We start from the raw sequence: 15,962 nt of genomic DNA on the forward strand, positions 1-15,962 counted from the left end.
TTCAATTAAATTTTATTTGTATAGTGCTTTTAACAATTGTCATTGTCTCAAAGCAGCTTTACACAATCAAAAAGTGGAAGTTTGTATGAAATGTGAATGTGTCTGAATCAAAATGATACAATTGTCCCTGATGCGGAAGCCGAGGGCGACGGCGACAGTGGCAAGGAAAAACTCCAAGATGCCGATAGGAAGAAACCTTAAGAGGAACCAGACTCTACAGGGAACCCATCCTCATTTGTGTGATAACGGATAGCAGGGATTGATCTGCATTCATACTGTGTGTTAGGAGGCTGGACGTTCTGTATAACAGGAGATGTGTTTAAGTTAATATGAAGTCCAGTTCGTTATTGGAGGCTCAGGTAGACTGTAGGAAACTCCAGTCCTGAACTATCGAGCAACTGCAGTCGCATGTGCTCCAAGAGCAGGCCTAGCCGAGGCCTGGACAGTCCTCGTGGAAAAGTGGAACCGTCCTCAGTCACCACGTGCATCCCAGGCAGACCACACAGGGCATCCAGGTGACAAGATCTCCAACCGGAAGCGGGACACCAGAACGAGTCAGACAGGTCCAGCGGGCAGAGGGGGTATGGATCACTCTCAGCTCAGGAGCAACATGTGTAGCTCGACATAGAGAGACAGGGAGAGTTAGAGAGCAGAAGAGAAGGAGAGACAACTGTTAGGAATGGTCAGTCAAACGATGTAAAAGGTGTATGTCTATTTAGTGCAGAGTGCAAGCAGCGACTCCGGCAGGACTAACTTTGACAACATAACTAAAAGGGAAAGCCAGAAGGAAACAGATGAGGGCTCCCTGAAATGTAAAGCGTCCAATCACTTCACCGTCAATAAACCTGAGTGATCAGTGAATGTGGGGAAGACAGCATATAAACATACCAGTTCACCATAGGACTCTACATCCATGGGTCCCCCAGATCTGCTTATTTACCTAAGGCAATTCTATTTACAAAAAATGCATGGCTAAATAAATAGGTAAATGATAAATTATAACTACCAGTTTGTCACTGGGGCAAGATGGCAAGTAATTACTAGAAGAAGAAACTTTGAAAGGAACCAGACTAAAAAGGGGAAACCCATCCACATCTGGGTGATACCTGATAGCGTAATCATAAATCAGTCCCTGCTATATCTGTGTGCTGTAAGGTTGAAAAATCAGTAAAATAGGAAAGTTAATATAAAGTCACTGGGGAGACTTGGGTGCAAAACTGTTAATGGGAATTTTCATTTCTAAACTATTGAGTGACTGCAGTCATGAGCCATTATAGAAAGATTTCTCATATTATCCCAGCCTAAGTCCATCTTCATAATCATTCAGTGAAACTGTTATCAGTCACCATATGCATCTCCAAGCAAACCATACAGGACATCCTCAGCAGCGGCTTCGATGTGATGAGATCTTCAGTCAGAACCTGGGCACCAGGACAGCATATCTAAAAGGGAGGAAAGTCCTGAACATTAAAGGTAAGACTGTTCCATAATTTGGGGGCTTTAGAAGAAAAACCTCTGCTCTCTCCCATAGTTTACATAACACAAGCAGTCTGCACCTTTTTGTCAAAGCAGGCAGTCTCTTAGTGCGTAAGGACAGGCTCCTGCACCACCTACCAGATCCAACAGAGAGAAAAGTCTGCCTGCGGGGTGGTTGTGGTCCTGGATGATGCAACGTACTTTCTGCAGGCATCGCCTGTGGTATATATCCTGGATGGATGGGAGTGTGGTACCACTGTGGTACTGTGCTGTTTCCACCACTTTTTGCAGTGCTTTCTAGCTTTGGCTGAAACAGTTCCCATACCACACTGTGATTCATCCCGTCACCAGGCTTTCAATAGTGCACCTGTAGAAGTTTATAAGGGTGCTGCTCTTCATGCCGAACCTACACAGCCTCCGCAGAAAATAGAGCCGCTGACGAACTTTCTACCACGATGTCAGTGTGTGTTGTCCAGGAGAAGTCATTTGTGATGTTGACCCCAAGGAATTTGAAGTTGTTTACTCTCTCCACCTCAGCACCATCGATGTAGATAGGGGAGTGGCTGATCCCCTGCCTCCTATAGTCCACTATCATCTCCTTTGTTTTTGTGACGTTCAGAAGAAGGTTATTGTCCTTGCACCAGCTGGTTAAGGCCCTGACCTCTTCTCTGTAGGCAGTCTTATCCTGATCTGTGATGAGACCTAGAATGGTCGTGTCATCCGCAAACTTGTAGATGAAGTTTGAGCTATGTTTAGCAGTGCAGTCATAAGTGAACAGAAAATACAGGAGGGGGCTGAGGACGCACCCCTGTGGTGCACCTGTACTGAGGGTTATTGATGATGAAGTGTTGCTACCGATTTTTATCACCTGTGACCAGCTGGTTGCTACCGATTTTTATCACCTGTGACCAGCTGGTCAAAAAGTAAAAAATCCAGCTAAACATGGAGATATTCAAACCTGAATCATCAAGTTTCTTAACCAGTTTGGAGGGAATGATGGTGTTGAATGCAGAGCTGTAGTCTACATAGAAAATTATCACGGCTGAGCCAGTGGCATCATCAGTGGCCCTCTTTGGTCTGTAGTTGAACTGTAGTGGGTCTCATTCACATTAAACCTAGTGTAGTAGGTGTTTAGCACGTCTGGGAGTGGTGCGTTAAGTGATGTCACATTTTTGCTTGCTCCTTTGTAATCAGTGATGCAGAATATTCCACTTCACAGACGCCTGGGGACTTGACTGTGGTGAGTGGACTCCACCTTCCTTGTACTCTCTCTTAGCATCTCTGATGTCTTTCCTGGGGTAATACCTGGCAGCTTTGTAGTCGTCAGGATTACCAGAATTGAAGTCCGTGCTCTCAGCTTAGTGGGGATCGCCTGATTCACCTACGGCTTTTGGTTGGTGGATTTAGTTCCTATAGTTGCAATATTTTTAAGATGAAGGAACACTATCATAGTAATATTATCTACATGAGCTTCAAATGAAACCAATAACCTCACCAAGGTCTTTTACTGCTTCGCATGAGAACATGAAAGGCAATCCAGAGTTACTGTGTGATCAGAAAGTTTACATCTAGCTGAGTAATGTGGTCTTAGTAACAGTACTTACAGTAAGTACCAGTACCACTCAGAATAAAGTGGAAGGAAGTTAATAAGCATTCTGTTTTTAATATTTTCCACACATTTCTTAACTTTCTTAAACTGGTGTCCCTCATCTATCTTTGCTGAAACATACAACTGTAAGTCATTAACATAAGATCAGTAACTTATACTATGCTTAGGCATTATCTTACCTAGATAGGGATTCTTATTTTAGGTTCATCACCAAGCAGGTGCAGAACATGGAAACACTAAAGGCCTGTCCCAAAGATCTCCTGGCACTAGGAGACTGGCTTGCACCAACAACTGACTTGAGCTTAGGGGATAACATAACCATACCGATCCTTACACAACTGCCAGATTGACAAAATAAATTTAAACATGAACAAAAAGGTGCTGTATTTTCTACCAATAGCCGATCCCCTGTGTCTGTGTTGGGCCACATTGCAGAAATTTCACTCCTACAAAGATAAGATGGATTGAGATAATAATCTGAATATTATGAATGTAATATTTCAATGATGATGTGGCACAGTCAAATACAAAAATAAAAAACATAATATTTTTGATGAATCTGACTTTTTTAATCATAGATATGCTTCTTGACAACAAATATGTCTGTTGTCTCCTTTAAAACCTAAACTCCCTGTCCTTTAAAGCCACACCTACTCTCTGTCACACCATAACACAAAATAAACCAGAAATATCTCTCTCTATGTGTGTCAGTGCAGGAAAATGGCGTTTTCAGGTAATTATTTTACATGTCCAGTGTGTCAAAATCTTTTAAATTATCCTGTAACTATTTCCTGTGGCCGCAGGTTCTGTAAGGTGTGTATAAAAGGCTGCTGGGATCAAGGGGATGTGAAGGGAGTCTACAGCTGCCCCCAGTGTAGAGAGACTTTCACTCCAAAACCTGTTCTATGCAGAAGCAACATGCTGGCTGAAGTAATAGAGTAACTGAAGAAGACTGAACTCCAAGCTTCTTCTTCTCTTCACTGTTACCCTGAATCTAGAGATGTGGAGTGTAATTTCTGCACTGAGAGAAAACACAAAGCCGTCACGTCCTGTCTGGTGTGTCTGGCCTCCTATTGTGAAGATTATCTTCAGACTCACTATCAGTCTCCTGCCTTAAAGAAGCACAAGTAAATGGAAACCAGTGCAGAGCTCCGAGAGAAGATCTGCTCTCAGCATGGCAAACTAATTGAGATCTACTGTCGTACTGACCAAAGCTTCATCTGTTACTTGTGTATGATGGAGGAAGGCCATGACATGGTTACAGCTAAAACTGCTGAAAAACAGGTTAAACTCATGATCAATGGTGTTAGGGTACTTAGTGATAATTAGATTCAGCCAGATCATTAAAACTAACAATGGACTATGGCACTCTCTTGAAAGGGGGTTAGAAGGTGTTATTCATTTATTTATTCTCTGCAAGGGCACTAACTGCACAGACCAAACTGTTATCTTCTTGTACTGTTATAAAAATTCAAAGTATAAACAAACAATACAGCTTTTTTTTCTCAGATTTAAACAGGAAAGTAAAGTTGTTCAGCTGTTTAGTGTCACTACGCAGATGTTACACCCAGTGAAGTTACCGGAATCTTTGGTTTAGTTCTCATTGTGTCCCACACATCACTTCCACATTTCCACATTACCGATTAGGCGCGTGGTCCGTTGCTTAGCAACACTGAACGAAACGAGGCATAATCATGGTGTTTGCTTCGGTTATGACATAGCATAGTTTATTATCTGCTGTGGTAGATCTGATTTATTCAAACCCAATAATGAAGCTTTATATTCTCAGGAGGGGTCATTACCTTGTTTTAGCGATAATTTCACGGAAGCGGTTTAGGACTAAATCGCTGCTCCTGCTCCATCTAAAGCACTGTCACACTAAAAAAAGATCCGAGAAGTTCAGAATGAATTTTCTCAAAACGTTATAAAATTAGGTATAGACTAAGTGACTCTCCTTAGAGACTCTGTAGTAAGTTTTCTCAGTTAAATATGGAAAAAAATTGTCCAAGTGCAAGTTGATCTTGTCACTAAACTATTTGCTTTGGGTGAAAGCGCCATCTAGCGATCATTGTGTGTCAGCGATAGCTTCCCATTCAAAACAATAGGCGGTCAAATGACCGGTGAACCGCATTAAAAGTGGGTGACACTGGCACGGCGCTTTTAGTGTTATAGAGTAGAGGGGAGAGAACTGTTTGGGAGACAATAGACAGAGATTAGAGAGAGGGAGAGACGTTAAGGTGTAACAACCAGAAAGAGTAAGAGGAGTTCTCAAGTGTGGCTTTTTTAATGGACGTGTGAAGAGATCTTGATTTTTCTTGGGATAGATGAAAGGGCAGCATGAAAAATAGGAGACAGGTTGTGTCGAAGTCCTTTATTCTTCAGTTGAAGGTTTACTGCTGATTCCGGACCTGGGGGGTTGCTTTTTATGTGTTGATACTGTACATCCTTTTATGAAGAGGTTATTTTCTCTCTCCAATGTAGAGCTCTAAACACTCGACTGTGTTAAACCTCTCTCTGTCATCGTTCTTTTGGATCTGCTTTTTTGTTAAAGTCCTACTTAGGATATCCGCATGTCTAGAGTGCTGCCTTTAGATGTTCTCTGCCCATTGAGATGCTCTCTCACTGTTGCTTTCTCACACATGATTACACACCCTTTAATGTGCACACAAAAAATATTAAGCAAAGAAGAGAGGGCCAAAATTTTGCCACAGTGATGTGAAAGACTCATTGCCAGATATCACAAATATTTTGATGGCAGTTGTTGCTTCCAAGGGTGGCACAACCAGTTATAAGGCTTGGGAGGAGCAATTACTGTTTCACATAGGGCCAGGCAGATTCCTCCACAGAGTCCACACCACATTCACTCAGCCTCTGTAAGATGGATTCTGTCTATGGGATTATGACTCACCTTTGAGCTTATGTGATTTAAAATGAAATGTCACAACCTTTAACACACACACACACACACACACACACACACACACACACACTTATACAGTAATTAAAAAGCAATCAGACGGAGCCTTAGCTCTACAAACAGACCTCAGGTTAACCTGCTGTGTTATCTACTGTCATTATGTTGTTTTTTAGAAGTTTACAGCAACACTGTATTAATGACTGTGGTTTTACTTTGTGTATTTTCATTGTTGTAAAAGTAGGCTGTATATTGTATAATGTAAGTCTTTCTGTATTTGTGTTTATTGAGATGTAAGTAGAGAAATAAATGAGAAATATGCAAAGTACTAAAGGCAGAAACGTTTTATATATAGTACATTAGTGTGTTACTGCTTTGAGTTTATCTACAAGTATTGTGTGTTATTTGACAAAATGAGCCAAATTCTGTACATGTGTAAATAAAAACACAAAAACCTTAATTTATTAAAGTTTAATACTTTACAGTCTACATTTTACTATTATACGATTACAGTTTGTTTCAGGGAACCCATATGCTCAGTCTTGTGTATTTACAAATCTCTTGGTAACAGAGCTTAGCTTGCTCATACTGCAGAGTTTACTTATTATTAGCGCAAGCTTTGTGTTCTGTCCAACATTGTTAACTTTATGCACAATGGGAGAATTATAATACTAATTATTGTCATTTTTAGTTAAATTCCAATAATTGTCGTAAATTAAACTCTGTATTGGCTTTGGTAAAGACTGTTTCTTTAGAAATAATAAATCTTTCTTAAACTGTCCTTCTGTGCTGCTGCTGTGCTGCTGTGGTCAGAAATCCAGGTAGCTTACAGTGCATTTTGAAAACATAAAGAACATTTTCAGAATTTTTATATTATCTCATTGGCACATGAGTCTCTGCTATGCAACTCTAAGTGCTTTAGTAACAGTGAAGATGCATTGCTGGTTTTCCTGGAGTGGGCATCATCCATGGCCCATATATTAAAATAATAAAAACTGAGCATGCGCATCGCTGATGATTCAGGGAAAAAACACTCTGTGTATAACCGGACATGTGTATACAGGTATTTATATATTTATATATTTGGCCATTGTCTGCATATTAATAATATACAGTGGAACCTCGGATTGCGAGTAACTTCCGCAAGACAATGAAAAATTTTTAATACAATTTTTAAATCAATAATTCTTTATGAGTACCAAGTATCATGTATCACGTATGTGCTTCTTGTTTTAACCTGCTCCAGAAATGCTGGGAAAGACCAGCATCTGAAACTTGAGAAAAGTGGAATGTAAGCTACGTCCTGGAAATGAGGACCAGCTAGCGAGGTATCAAGAAGAGGCTAAGGTGAACCTGCTATAAGCCCAGAAAGCTCAAAACTATGGTAGGACCAGCACGCCTGGCATTGTGAGTTTAAACCAGGACAGAAGGTGTTATTATTTCTACCATCCTCTGCAAGCAAATTCCTAGCAAAGTGGCAAGGGCTATATACAATCACCAGACACATAGGGGCAGTAACCTATGAAGTTACCCAGAACGAGGAAAATAGCACTAGACCTACCACGTAAACCTGCTAAAGGAGTGGAAGGAAAAAGGCAACCCTGGCACTGAGGTGCTCCTGATTTACCAGGTTCAGGAAGCAAAAGACCTGAAGAGCGAGACCTCACCTGTAAGGCAGGAAGGACCTGTGGATCTCAAACAGCTTAAACAGCTGTTTGGAGTTGCTCCAGCTCTATTGACCCAGAAACCAGGCAGAACCCATGAAGCACTGCAGCACACAATTTTAAAAGATCCAACACCCATCAGACAGTGACCATACAGAGTACCTGAGAGATTGGTGAGGGCCCTGAAGGAGGAGATTCTGACTATGCAGAGGTTAGGTGTATTTGAGCCATCTGTAAGTGAGTGGAGCAGCCCAGTGATTATTGTGCCCAAGAAAGATGGGAGCCTACGAGTCTGCCTGGACTGCAGAAAACTGAACACAGTTTTAAAGTTCCACCATAATAACACAAATAAAAAAAATAGACATTTGAAGAGGTTTCTGCCTGACTGCCAGATGGGTGCTAAAAATCTAGTGCCATTTTATCACCATTGCAGTTTTGACCTTGGAGAAGCCATGCAACAGTGAAGCAGGACAAAAAAAAAAAAACTAAACATAATCAAAAAAAGTACTTTATTTTTATCAACAGCAGTTTCCCTGTGTCTGTATATATCACACTCCTACAAATTTCACAATGTCACTCCTACAAAGACTAGCTTTGAGAAAATAGTCTGGATATTGTAAATGTTATACGTCAATGATGATGTAGCACAAGCAGATACAAATAAATTTTTAAATAAAAGAAACACCAAAAATGTCTGTGCTGTCTCCTTTAAAACCTGAACCCTGTCTCCTTTAAAGCCACACCTCTTCTAGGTCGCATAATAACACAGAAATCAAACCTAGAAATCTCTCTCTCTCTCTCTCTCTCACTGCGTTAGTGCAAGAAAATGGCATTTTCAGGAAATCACTATGCCTGTCCAGTGTGTCAGAATCTCTTAAATGATCCTGTAACTATTCCATGTGGCCGCAGTTTCTGTAAGGTGTGTATTAATGGCTGCTGGGATGAGGAGGATGTGACGGGCGTCTACAGCTGCCCCCAGTGTAATGAGACTTTCACTCCAAGGCCTGTTCTACAAAGAAACAACATCCTGTCTAAAGTGGTGGAGAAACTGAAAAAGACTGAAATCCAAGCTGCTGCTCACTGTTCCTCTGGACCTGGAGATGTGGAGTGTGATTTCTGCACTGAGACAAAACACAAAGCCGTCAAGTCCTGTCTGGTGTGTCTGGCCTCCTATTGTGAAGATCATCTTAAACCTCACTATCAGTCTCCTGCCTTTAAGAAGCACAAGTTAGTGGAAACCTGTGCAGAGCTCCAAGAGAAGATCTGCTCTCAGCATGGGAAACTGATCGAGATCTACTGTCGTACTGACCAAAGCTTCATCTGTTACTTGTGTACGATGGATGAACATAAAGGCCATGAGACGGTTGGAGCTAAGGCAACTGAAAACCAGGTTATAAATGAACATCATCATTATTAGAGCAAATTCTTTTGATCATTTTTGGTAGATGTTGTATTTAAAATGTTGCTTGTTGGTACAGAACTGTTAAACAGGTCAGACCAGTCAGTTCAGCTTTACCCATCAACCCACATTCCTAGAGAATTTTGCACACAAAACTGTTTAAAATTGTATTTTAAAGTGTTTAAGCTCTGCAACAGTATGTTAATAGCTGTTGATATTGCTTCCAGTTTTCAAGTGAAATAGTATTTTATTTTAGTTTTATACATTTTAGATATTTTTTGTGTAATTAAGAGGCTGGGGGAACTTAGTAAACATTTTTAAAATAGTTTTTATATATGTGTTCTCAAATAAGTCTGAAGACCTTTAAATACTTAAAAGGAGGCACTGTATGTACACTCAGAACATGCTGATACATACATCACTAGAATGTGCAAACACATCTTTAAGGTCAAATGTGTGAGTACAGACAGACCTCTGCAGCATTAGACTGCTAGGTCCATGTTGCAATTCTCTTTCCAAGGCTCTTGGTCTGGATTTCTGGAATTCTCCTTCCAAGACTCAGTATCTTGGTCTACCTGTCCTGATCAGGGTTCAGGTTATTTTTGAGAATAGCGTACTGGCACTGGGTACAAGGTTATAAAACTCACTTCATATGGGATGCCAGGAAATTGCAGGTCATTACACCCATAGATTTACACTCATACCGAGCCGGGAGCAATTTAGCCTAGCTGCTTTGCCTACCTGCATGATTTGGATTGGTTTGAGGTTAAAGGAAAGCAGAGTACCTAAAGGAAACCCAGAAAATGACATGAACCCAGGACCCCCGAACTGCATTAATTTGGCAATGTGTAAGAAAATAAGAACTTAATCTTTCTCAATGTTGATGTAAGTTTCACTACAGGTAACAACCAAATTAATGATTCTTCTTTTTTGTCTTTTGGCTATTCCCTTTCAGTGGTCACCACAGCAAATCATCTGCCTCCATTTAACCCAATCCTCTGCATCCTATTCTCTTACACCAACTAACTTCACGTCCGATATATTTACCATCTCTCCTCTAGACATGTCCAAACCACCTCAATCTGGCCTCTCTGACTTTATCTCCAAAACATCTAACATGGGCTGTCCTTCTGATGAACTCATTCTTGATCCTATCCATCCTTGTCACTCCCAAAGAGAACCTCAACATCTTTATCTCTGCTACCTCTGGCTTTGCCTCCTGTATTTTCTTCAGTGCCACTGTCTTCAAGCCGTAGAGCATCGCTGGTCTCACCACTGTCCTGTACACCTTTCCTTTCACTCTTGCTGATACTCTTTTATCACATAACACACCTGACACTTTTCTCCACCCATTCCAACCGGCCTGTACCCGCCTCTTCACCTTCTTTCTACACTCTCCATTGCTCTGAACCATTGACCATAAAAACTTAAAGTCCTGCACCTACTTTACCTCTGCTCCCTGTAGCCTCACCGTTCCTCTTGGGTTCCTCTTATTCACACACATGTATTCTGTCTTGCTGCGGCTAACCATAATTTCTCTGTTTTCCAGAGCATACCTCCACCTCTCAAAATTTTCCTTCACCTGCTTCCTGCTCTCACTACAAATCACAATGTCATCTGCAAATATCATTGTCCATCGAGACTAACCTCTGACTAAATCCTGTCTAACCTCATCTGTCATCCTGTCCATCACCATACAAGCAAACAAGAATGGGCTCAGAGCCGATCCTTGGTGCAGCCCCACCTTCATCTTGAACTCTTCCGTCACACTTACAGCACATCTCACCACTGTCTTACAGCTCTCATACATGTCCTGCACCACTCTAACATACTTCTCTGCCACTCCTGACTTCCTCATACAACACCACAGCTCCTCTCTCGGCACCCTGTCATACGCCTTCTCTAAATCTACAAAGACAAAATGCAACTCTTTATTACCTTCTCTGTACTTCTCCACCAGCATCCTCAAAGCAAATACTGCATTTGATGTACTCTTTCTAGGCATGAAACCATATTGCTGCTCACAAATGTTTACGTCTGCTCTTATTCCTCTGGAATCCTCTCACTCTCCAAGATCTTGTTAAACAGACTAGTCGGAAACTCTACTGCCACCTCTCCTAAGCACTTCCATACCTCCACAGGTATGTTATCAGGACCAACAGCGTTTCCACTCTTCATCCTCTTCAACGCCCTTCTCACCTCACTTTTACTAATATTTGCTACTTCCTGCTCCACAACAGTGACCGCTTCTACTCTTTATTCTCTTTTGTCTTCCTCATTCATCAACTCCTCAAAGTACTCCTTTCATCTTCCCATCACCCTCCTGGCATCTGTCAGTACATTTCCATCTCTATCTTTAATCACTCTAACCTGCTGCACATCCTTCCCATCTCTATCTCTCTGCCTTGCCAACCTGTACAGATCCCCCTCTCCCTCCTTACTGTCCAGCCTACCATACAAGTCCTCATATGCTCTTTGTTTGGCCTTTGCCACCTCTACCTTCACCTTACTCTGCATCTCCCTGTACTCCTGTCTATCCTCTTCAGTCCTCTAAGTTTCCCACTTCTTCTTAGCTAGCCTCTTTCCCTGTATACACTCCTGGACTTCATCGTTCCACCACCTAGTCTCCTTGTCCACTTTGCCCTTTCCTGATGATACACCAAGTACCGTCCTACCTGTCTCCCTGATCACCTTAGCTGTACCATCCTGACCACCCATAGCCTGTCTCAACTCCTCCCTGAAGACTAAACAACATTCTTCCTTTCTTAGCTTCCACCACTTTGTCCTCTGCTCTGCCTTTGTCCTCTTCACCTTCCTCACCACCAGGGTTATTTTACACACCACCATTCTGTGTTGTCTGGCTACACTCTCCTACCAATACTTTGCAGTCACTGATCTCTTTCAGATTACAACATCGACACAAGATGTAGTCGACCTAAATGCTTCTGCCTCCACTTATATGTCACCCTATGTTCCTGCCTCTTCTGAAACAAAGTATTTACTACTGCCATTTCCATCCTTTTTGCAAAATCCACCACCATCTGTCCTTCTACATTCCTGTCCTAAAAACCAAACCTGCCCATCACATTTTCATCACCCCTGTTCCCTTCCCCAACATGTCTATTGGAGTATGCACCAATCACCACTTTCTCACCTCTGGGGATGCTCTGCATCACTTCAACTAACTCACTCCTGAATGCACAGTATACCCACCTTCCTTCTCAGACCATTAAACCCACTGACTTATTATAGTCAACACTGTCAGAGGGAGAAATTTATTTGATTCTCAAAGTCGATGTGTTGAAAACAGGAGAAATGAGCAAGTGTAAGGATCTGCGTACCTTCAAAGGTAAAATTGTGATATCCAGATGACTAGGTCAGAACATCTTCAAAACAGCAGGTCTTTTGAGGTGTGCAGTGGTTTATACCTACCAAAAGTGCTCCAAGGAAGGACATTCAGTTTACTGGTGGCAGGCAGGTCTATGGATGATCAAACCTCATTGATGCATGTTAGTAGATAAGGCAGGTCCCTCCAGTCCAATTTTAGTCCAACTATTCCCACAGAATAGTTACTGTAGCACAAACTGCTGGAAAAGTATGTATGGGTCTGCAGTGTTTCATTGCTCAGGGATGGTTTGAGGAAAATGACACAAAGGTTAGGGTATTCCTTCCGATTTTCCCAGATCTCAGTTTAAGCAGATTGATATTTTTTATTTTGTCTCAGAATGAGCTAAAGGAGGAGTACATGAAATCCCAGCAGAGGATCCACGAGAAGCAGAAGAAGGTGCAGGAGCTGAAACAGGCTGTGGATACTATTAAGGTGAGGAGTGAAAAGACACACACACACACACAGTGGGGATACCATTATATGAAGTTCCATCTAATCATCCTGTATGTGTGTTTCCATTATAACAGGGGCGTTCACAGGCAGCAGTAGATGAGAGTGAGATAATCTTTACTGAGCTGATCAGCTCCATGGAGAAAAAGCGCTCGGAGGTGACGGAGCTGATAAGAGCTCAGGAGAAAAATGAACTGAGTCGAGCTGAACGACTCCTGAAGCAACTGGAGCAGGAGATTGCTGAACTTAAGAGGAGAGTCACTGAGCTGGAGCAGCTTTCACACACACACGATCACATCCACTTCCTCCAGGTAACACTCACTGTCTGATCTACAGAGGGCGCTGTTCCTCACAAAGTTTCCTCCTAAAAGCTCATTACGGCAACAATTAGTTAAACTTCGAGTGTACTGTAAGTTTATTTGTCATATGCGTGTCAACACAGGGCCAAGAATACAATAAAATGCTTAGGACAAGAAGAGCCAGTCAACTTGTGCCACTTGTTCCTTTAAAACAATGATTTTAGTGTTTGCCTTACTCAGCTATCCATTTGAGTTATTAATACTAATAGACTGGTGATAGAAACTGTCCTTCAGTCTCTTAGTGTGTGCGACAGGCTCCTGTACCGCCTGCCAGATGGCAACAGAGAGAAAAGGCGTGATGGTTGTTGTCCTTGATGATGCTACATGCTTTCTGCAGGCATCGTCTGTGATGTACTGTGCCGTTTCCGTCACCTTTTGCAGTGCTTTCCGGCTTTGGCTGGAACAGTTCCCATACCACACTGTAATACATGCCGTAAGCAGGCTCTCGATGGTGCACCTGTAGCACCTGATGGTGCTGGTCTTCATGCCAAACCTACACAGCCTCCACATGAAATAGAGCCGCTGGAAATAGAGTTTTCTTTACCACGGTGGCAGTGTGTGTTGTCCAGGAAAAGTCAAAGTCAATGTTGACGCCAAGGAACTTAAAGTTGTTCACTCTCTCAACCTCAGCGCCATCAATGTAGATAGAGAATGTCCGCCATCAATGTAGATAGAGAATGTCCGAGCCCCTGCCTCCTAAAGCCCACTATAAGTTTTTGTGAAGTTCGCAAGAAGGTTCTAAGTGTGTCTTTGGTCTGATTCAGTCTAAGATTCATTCGTTCCTCTCCTACACTTTTCTCCTTCTCTATGATGTGTTTCCTCTCTGTAGAGTTTCCCGTCTCTCTGTGTTTCTCCTGGATGTGAGGACTCATCCAGCTTCACTGTCAATCAACATCTCACATTTGATGAAGTGAGGAAATCTCTCTCAGATCTGAAGGAACAAGTCAAGGAAATCTGTGAGGAGAAATTCAACAAAATCCGTCCACAAGGTAAAGAAGCAAACATTTGTTCAGCATCTCAGTAAAGAGAGACATAGAATTCATCTACACTTTTAAAGTTTATTGAGTTCAGCTGGACCAACATAAACACTGAACGGTGTTAATTCAACACTGGGAAATTTGTTGCATAGTTAATCAACATTTCACTTTACCATTCGATCAATAGTTATCGTTTGCTAGAGGGATCATTCTCTTGTAAAGTGATCTACTTTTCCTGGATTAATGATTGAATCTGTTTGTCTCTACAGCTGCAGCCATTAAGTTGATTTTACATTCAGACCCAAAGGGCAGAGAGGATTTTCTGCAGTGTAGGTGTTCCACACAAATACACACTTTATATCTCATACAGACCAGCAGGGGAAAGAATCAAAGAGCGATGTCTCAGGCACATCTAACCTGTGGACATTTTTATTGCTTTAGATTACGTTTACCTGACTCTGGATGATGACACAGCCTTTTCTGACCTCCATGTGTGTGAAAAGAGCAGATCAGTGAAACGGCCCGCGCTACAACATTACCTGTCTGAATGTCCAGAAAGATTTAATTCCTGGCCTCAGGTGTTGTGTACGGAGAGTGTGTGTGGACGCTGTTACTGGGAGGTGGAGTGGACCGGTGGTGTGTCCGTATCCGTCACATATAAAGACATCGGCAGGAAAGGAACAGGACATGAGTGTTTGTTTGGTTACAACAGTCAGTCCTGGTGCTTGATGTGTTCTGATTCCCGTGCTAGTTTCAAACATGACAAAATCGACAAAAATATCAAAGGTGCACCGTCCTCCAGGATAGGAGTGTATGTGGATCACAGTGCAGGAACTCTGTCCTTTTACAGCGTCTCTGACACCATGAGGCTCCTCCACAGGGTCTGCACCACATTCACTCAGCCTCTGTACGCTGGGTTCGGGTTGGGTTCTTCTAACTCAGCTCTGAGCCTGTGTGATTCAGAATGGTATATCTGTAAAAGTGTTTAGTATAATTATGACTATCATAACAATCTGCAACAAAAATATACTCCATATAAAGAAGCATGAAGAAAATGTCACACTTTTTTTTAATTTTTTTTTGATTTTTTTATAATTTATCAAAGCTCAAATGTAATTTTTTTTTTTTAAGAATCCAAATGCTTGGCATGACACTCAAGTTGAGCTCAGGTGCATTATGTGATCATCTTAGAGATGTTTCTAAAATCAGACCAGTGTAACTGCATTGGAAGTGTGAGGTAATGTTAATGTAATGAGTCATATCCATTAATATTTTAACATTGACAAGGTTTCTTTCTTTCTTTTTCTTTTTTCGCTGTCTAGCTCACTGTCTCATGGCTGACATTATATAATGAATACAATTAGATCTTTATAAATTGTTCAGGTGTTTTTTCCCCCTAAGAACTATTTCCAATGGACAGTTTATTCAACTTCTGTAAATAAAGAACTTTCTGTTTACTATAACCTTCTCTTGGGTCTGGCGTATTTAGACTATGGCATGTCTCCAGGTTATCACCCCAGGTTTGATCCTGACTGAAACATAACACTTTTATTCTTTAAAAGGGGCAAACTGGTGAATTTTGGTCCTTAATTCATTACACACCATAATTAATTGGATTGTTCTAATGTTTGCACTATATCCCTTTTTTATCTTTTCCAGCTTGAATGTCTATCCTTATCTTATCTTTATCATCCGAGTGTATGGCAACAGACTCTTCTAAAATACT

The 15,962-nt window shown here is 41.6% G+C and overlaps 1 protein-coding gene across 1 annotated transcript; it reads left to right on the forward strand.

The window, feature by feature from the left end:
- The first annotated feature begins 8,453 nt into the window (after nt 1-8,453).
- LOC128533517 (tripartite motif-containing protein 16-like protein) lies at nt 8,454-15,286 on the forward strand. The gene is made up of 6 exons (XM_053507803.1): nt 8,454-9,053; nt 12,787-12,882; nt 12,978-13,211; nt 14,089-14,248; nt 14,506-14,565; nt 14,678-15,286. The coding sequence occupies exons 1-6, from the start codon at nt 8,490-8,492 to the stop codon at nt 15,223-15,225; spliced, it is 1,662 nt and encodes a 553-aa protein (XP_053363778.1). The 5' UTR covers nt 8,454-8,489; the 3' UTR covers nt 15,226-15,286.
- The last annotated feature ends 676 nt before the right edge of the window (nt 15,287-15,962 follow it).

This window comes from Clarias gariepinus, chromosome 11 (assembly GCF_024256425.1).
Source record: "Clarias gariepinus isolate MV-2021 ecotype Netherlands chromosome 11, CGAR_prim_01v2, whole genome shotgun sequence".
Taxonomy (NCBI): Eukaryota; Metazoa; Chordata; class Actinopteri; order Siluriformes; family Clariidae; genus Clarias; species Clarias gariepinus.